The sequence below is a fragment of the Coenobita brevimanus genome, chromosome 79 (assembly GCF_032717465.1).
Source record: "Coenobita brevimanus isolate Jiangsu-jjx chromosome 79, ASM3271746v2, whole genome shotgun sequence".
Classification (NCBI taxonomy): Eukaryota; Metazoa; Arthropoda; class Malacostraca; order Decapoda; family Coenobitidae; genus Coenobita; species Coenobita brevimanus.
The window spans coordinates 720001-725533 of NC_137032.1; the positions used below are offsets into that span (position 1 = coordinate 720001).

At 43.5% G+C, this 5533-nt stretch overlaps 1 protein-coding gene across 1 annotated transcript in view; it reads left to right on the forward strand.

Moving 5' to 3' along the window:
• LOC145409011 (sodium-dependent nutrient amino acid transporter 1-like) overlaps positions 1 to 5533 on the forward strand; it is an 8109-nt gene extending 2576 nt beyond the window's left edge. The window contains exons 3-8 of the mRNA XM_080279580.1: positions 224 to 485; positions 656 to 890; positions 1182 to 1455; positions 2126 to 2638; positions 3432 to 3666; positions 4443 to 5533. Coding sequence (XP_080135706.1) covers positions 224 to 485; positions 656 to 890; positions 1182 to 1455; positions 2126 to 2638; positions 3432 to 3666; positions 4443 to 4750 — 1827 coding nt within the window. The 3' untranslated portion in view covers positions 4751 to 5533. The remainder of the gene's footprint in view (positions 1 to 223; positions 486 to 655; positions 891 to 1181; positions 1456 to 2125; positions 2639 to 3431; positions 3667 to 4442) is intronic.

Consider the following 5533-nt stretch of genomic DNA (forward strand, 5'->3'; position numbering starts at 1 on the left):
CCACACACACCCTCCAGTAAACACAGCCAAACACAATGCCCTTGTTAGCCCTCAACGACAACGTTTCCCAGGGTGTTGAGGCTTGTAGACTACACAGCAGCAACAAAAACATCAATAATAATAATAATAATAATATAAAACAATAATAATAACAATAATAATAATAATAATAATAATAATAATAATAATAATAATTCTCTAATACTTCTACGTTCACCAGCAGGAGTCGGAGGAAGGAACAGGGAGAGAGCAATGGTCCAACCCCATCGAATTTCTCCTCTCCTGTATCGCCATGTCCGTGGGTCTAGGCAACGTTTGGCGCTTCCCATTCGTGGCCTTGGAAAATGGCGGAGGGGCGTTTCTCATTCCCTATATCCTAGTGCTGCTGTTTATTGGAAAGCCGCTCTACTACATGGAGCTTTGCCTGGGCCAGTTTGCATCAGGCGGCTCTGTCAGAGTGTGGGATATTGCCCCTGCTTTTAGAGGTGAGTGTGTGTGTGTGTGTGTGTGTGTGTGTGTGTGAGAGAGAGAGAGAGAGAGAGAGAGTCTTGTGAACACATATAACAGCATACCATCATCATAATTCCTCCTCAAGAAAAAAACAAATTAACATACCTACCAGCATCCTCTGACTCCTTCTCCCTCTTCTTTTCAGGTGTGGGTTACGGCCAGGCCTTCGCTACGGGGGCAGTCGTCACCTACTATGTGTCTCTGATGGGCCTCACCGTCTACTACTTCTTCGCCTCCTTCAGTAGCGTGTTGCCTTGGTCTCTATGTGGCGACTGGTCCTCAAAAACCTGCTATGACTCTTCTACCAATGTATCAGTGCTGGGAGACATGCTGGGAATCAATGCATCCGACCTGACATCTGCACCGGAGGAATATTTCACGTAAGTCATATACAAACACAACATTAGAGAAGGAAGACTGCAGGAGGTCGCTTGCCTTCACTCACATAATCACCACACTCTTCGCAATCAAATTTTAAAGTTAAAAGTATCAAACTGGAAAATACGAAAAATATTACTTGGTCTGAGATGGATAGCTGTTATGGAGACCGTTCTCGTGAATAATGGTTGAGACAAAAATATTAATCATTCTGAGTTTATAGTTGACTATTGCAGACAGTTCTCTTGAAAATTATTAGGATCCATTATATGAACAGGTATTTTTGTCTGCAGACTTGAAGTGCTTCAGAAAGACCCTGCTGGGCTGGACAACGGGATGACAGCACCTGAGTGGCGTCTGAGCTTGTGTCTGCTGTTTTCTTGGGTGGTGCTGTTCATAGTGCTGGCTAGGGGAGTGCAGAGCTCCGGCAAGGCGGCCTACTTCACAGCTCTCTTCCCCTACGTTGTACTGTTCATTATGCTCATACGAGGTGCCCTTCTGCCCGGTGCTATGAAGGGAGTCCTGTACTTCATCACGCCAAGGTGGAAAAAGCTCCTGGAACCAGGCGTGAGTTTTCGCTTTTGAACAATGGTTACATTGCAGGTTTCTCTTTTTTCGGAGTTTTCTTTTTTTCTTTATCATCAACTATAATTTGTCGTATGTGGACATTAATGTCGTAGTGGTCAGTAAACTGCTTTTAGAGACGAGCCTAACCTCGTCTATCTATGTATATTTTATGAAGGGGTAGAGGTGTTTGGTCGGGGATGTCCTGCGCCACTGTTGAGCATGGCGTGTATACTGGACGTTACAGTCTCTTTTGGTTAGGGTAGCTAAGATTCGAGTGATAACTTTAAACTACGCTTCTAACAGCCTAGAATATCAACCCACAACCCACATATAAAAAAAAAAGTAACAAGAAAAAAAAAAAACGGAAAAAGAGGAATCTGTAAAGTAAATACATAATTAGTCTTCCTTTTTCTTACTGCTGTCAGAGTCGTCCAGTGAGAAGGTTTCCATATTCATTTACATTAACTTAAAAAGTAACTCTTCCAAAATTAATAATGATTTTGTTAAAACAGAAGATGAACAGAGGATGGAAAAATAAATTAAATACAGAAAAAAAGGGTCCATGCACCAGACTACAAGTACCCTCCATTCATAAAAAATCTATAATAGTTGGACTTGAACTGCTGTGGGTTAAAACTTTGGGAGAATAGCACATTAATTTATGTTCCAGGTATGGTATGCAGCAGTGGACCAGTCATTCTTCAGTCTGTCGGTGGGCTTTGGATCCATCATCATGTTCTCCTCGTACAACAATTTCCGTCACAACGTGTATCGTGACGCCGCCATCATCTCTATCACCGACACCCTCACCTCACTCCTGGCAGGCTTCACCACTTTCACTATCCTGGGGCACTTGGCGCATCAGCTGGGCGTCGATGTTAAGGACGTGGTGAAGGGCGGTGGCACTTCCCTTGCATTCATCAGCTACCCGGACGTACTCTCAAGATTCGACTTCGTGCCTCAGTTGTTCGCTGTTCTGTTCTTCTTGATGCTGTTCACTCTGGGCGTCGGTAGTGCCTCTGCTCTCACCGGATGCATCATCACTATCATCTGCGACGAGTTCCCCAGCTTCAAGAAGTGGCTGGTGACGCTTGTGGTGTGCATTGTAGGTTTTCTCTTGGGACTCTTCTACGTCACTCCTCAGGGGCAATACGTTCTGGAGCTCATTAATTACTACGGAGGAGTGAGTATAGGCCTGGGTTTTGTTTTGCTTTGCTATACCTTTTCTACTCTAACTTAGCCTTGAATTACCATCTCACCATCTTGAATACTGAGTTGTGACACCAGATTAATACCAGAATACGATGCTAGTCACGGAGAAGTGGTATGGAAAGACTGTGGAGCCATAGTATTGTCTTATTCTGCCAGTGTTCTGTGTGAATCCCTGGGCTTTGTTATGCCTGTTTTCACCTGTCAAAAATTCATAACCCCTTTCAGCTCAGTTGATGCACAAGAGCCACAGACTGAGAGTTTGATTTGTCTAGTAGCCAAGGGGACTCATCCGTACTTCTTAACTAAAATTAATCGAATTTCATGCAGCCACGACTTAATGTTCAAGTCATGTAAGCAACCAAGTTCCCTCAGATGAAAACAAGTCGACCATTTTATACAGTAGTTCGTTCACCTTAATGTGGTCATGATTTTAGTCCTAAAACAGTTTATTTTGCGCAGTTCAGTGGCAGGAAAAGACACTGCTATGGCTTTGCATCTTCTCTGTTGCACTTCGTTGTGGCTAGCACCATATACTGTACTAGCATTCATCTCTTGTTATAGGTCAGTATTAAGTTCTTGTGTTTTTTACATTTCCATGCCGTAGGGTTTTTACATCTTTACTTTCAAATATTGTTACATTCTTGTGTTATTATATATTTATTCTTTTACATTTTTATACTTTACTTTCAAATACCCTTGTGTTCTCGTTTTCATACATTTCTAAGCCTTTACGTTACATATTTACATTGTTGTATGCGTTGCAGGGATTCATCATCTTCATCCTGGTGGTGTTGGAAGTGGCGGCCGTTCAGTGGGTGTACGGTGTCAACAATTTCTGCCGGGACATCGAGTTTATGCTGGGCAGGAAGACCGGCTATTACTGGAAGTTCTGCTGGGCCATCCTCATCCCCGCCCTGCTCACCATCATCTTCATCTACAGCCAGGCCACCAAGGAACCTCTCAAAGTTGGATCTTATGTCCTTGGCCCTGGCGCTAATGGTGAGTTGGAGTGTGTGTGTGTGTGTGTGTGTGTGTGTGTGTGAGAGAGAGAGAGAGAGAGAGAGAGAGAGAGAGAGAATTTCTGCATTCTAGTAGGCAAAGTACTTGTATCATTTTCACAAATCTAGTTGTTAGAACGCCCCAACCAGAGTGGCCAAAAGATTTTTCACCTATAAAGTCAACAAAGGAAGTTAGCTAGAGTTCTGTTACTTTGATCTGGACCAGATTTTCGTCCTTTTGTAGCTCATTTCACATAGGTCAGTGGCAGAAAAAAAAGAGTTGCTGTGGGTCTACATCCTCTCCATAACACCCCTTCGTGACTAGCGTCATATTCTACTGATAATCTCTTGCTGCAGCTGAGGATTCAAGGTAGAGAGATGGCAGTTTTGGGCCAGATTAGAGTAGAAAGGGTATAGTTATCATCCCTTAATCTGTTGCACTATATTAGCCTAGCCTTGGATTCCTTCGCCTCAAAGGAGATAAAATGGGCATGATTGTTACCTGTCTGCAAGGGGCGGATTCTAGGTGACAGGAGGCTTCATAGCGTCTCTTCCTTTCCGATTCATTTTATATATTGCACCCTAAAATTCTCTTGTATTTATTGGTTTAATACCTACATAGTTTACATCAGTTGTTTAGAAGAGGATAGTGAGGCATGATGAAGAAAAAAATAAGTAGGAAAGGATTGTTACACTCAGGCTCCTATGACCGACTCAGAGCTGAGTAATATCTTGTCCTCATCATGAGAAAGCTAATTCAGTTTCTCTCTCCCCCAGGCTTTGGTATCTTCTTGGCCGTGTTGGCGTGTATGTTGGTACCGATATTCTTCGTGGTGGAAACTTACCGTCGACGTAGCAGTGAGGCAACGTTGCTGGACGCCATTAAGAAAACTTTCAAGCCTACGTCTGAGTGGTGCCCTAAGGACCCCGGCCTGCGACGGGAGTACCATCAGTTCATCGCTGAAAAGCCTCCTCTGGAGGGCATTGACAACCCCATACCCCCTGTGGCCTCAACAGTGGACATGTCAACCCTTCATGCCAGCGCCTCCCGAGATAACATTACTGACTACAACACTACAGTCTAAGCCCTTGTGGTGCCCTGTATTGGTGCCGATCTTACAGTCGATCTCACAAACAGAATGACGGCTGAAAGACAGAACTTGTTAGTCTGGATCAGTGCTGTACTCTTTTTACCCTAACCTGGCCCTGATTCTCGTCCTTTTGCAGCTTATTTCACATATCTCTGTGGCAGAAACATTGCCACAGTTCTACATACTTTCCCTAGCACTTCCTCTTGGCTCGCATCAAATTTTAGCGTAAATCTATTGCTTGAACTATGCACTGAAGATGGAGAGATGGGAGTTTTAGGCCAAGTCACAGTAAAAAGAGTATAGTCATGTTGATAACTGATGTGGCAGGGCCAAGCACAAAGGGACTGTTGCCTCAGCCCTTTATTTGGAATCAGTCATCAGAAGTGAACATAAATCAAGTGTTTACAGTGAGATAGGCTGTAATCCATTGAGACTGAGGCTTTCTGTATGCAGAAATGAAATCGTTTGACTGGAACCCGTTATACAGGGGTTTCAGTGATGGGTCTTTCATTGTACAAAGTCATGGCGCTTCCCACACCTTCATTATTCACCAGCTCCGATCATCATCATCATCATCATCACCATCATCATCACCATCATCATCATCTTGACCTCATTCCCATTAATATCTGGGGTGGGTGAACACTCATTGATTAAGAATTTTAAGATTTGAACACAGATCAACCATTCAAGTTCATTTAAGTGTGATCTCAGGCTACCTAAAAATGTCACGCTAGCCCCCAAACACTTCACCCTCCATCTGTCATTATTACTATC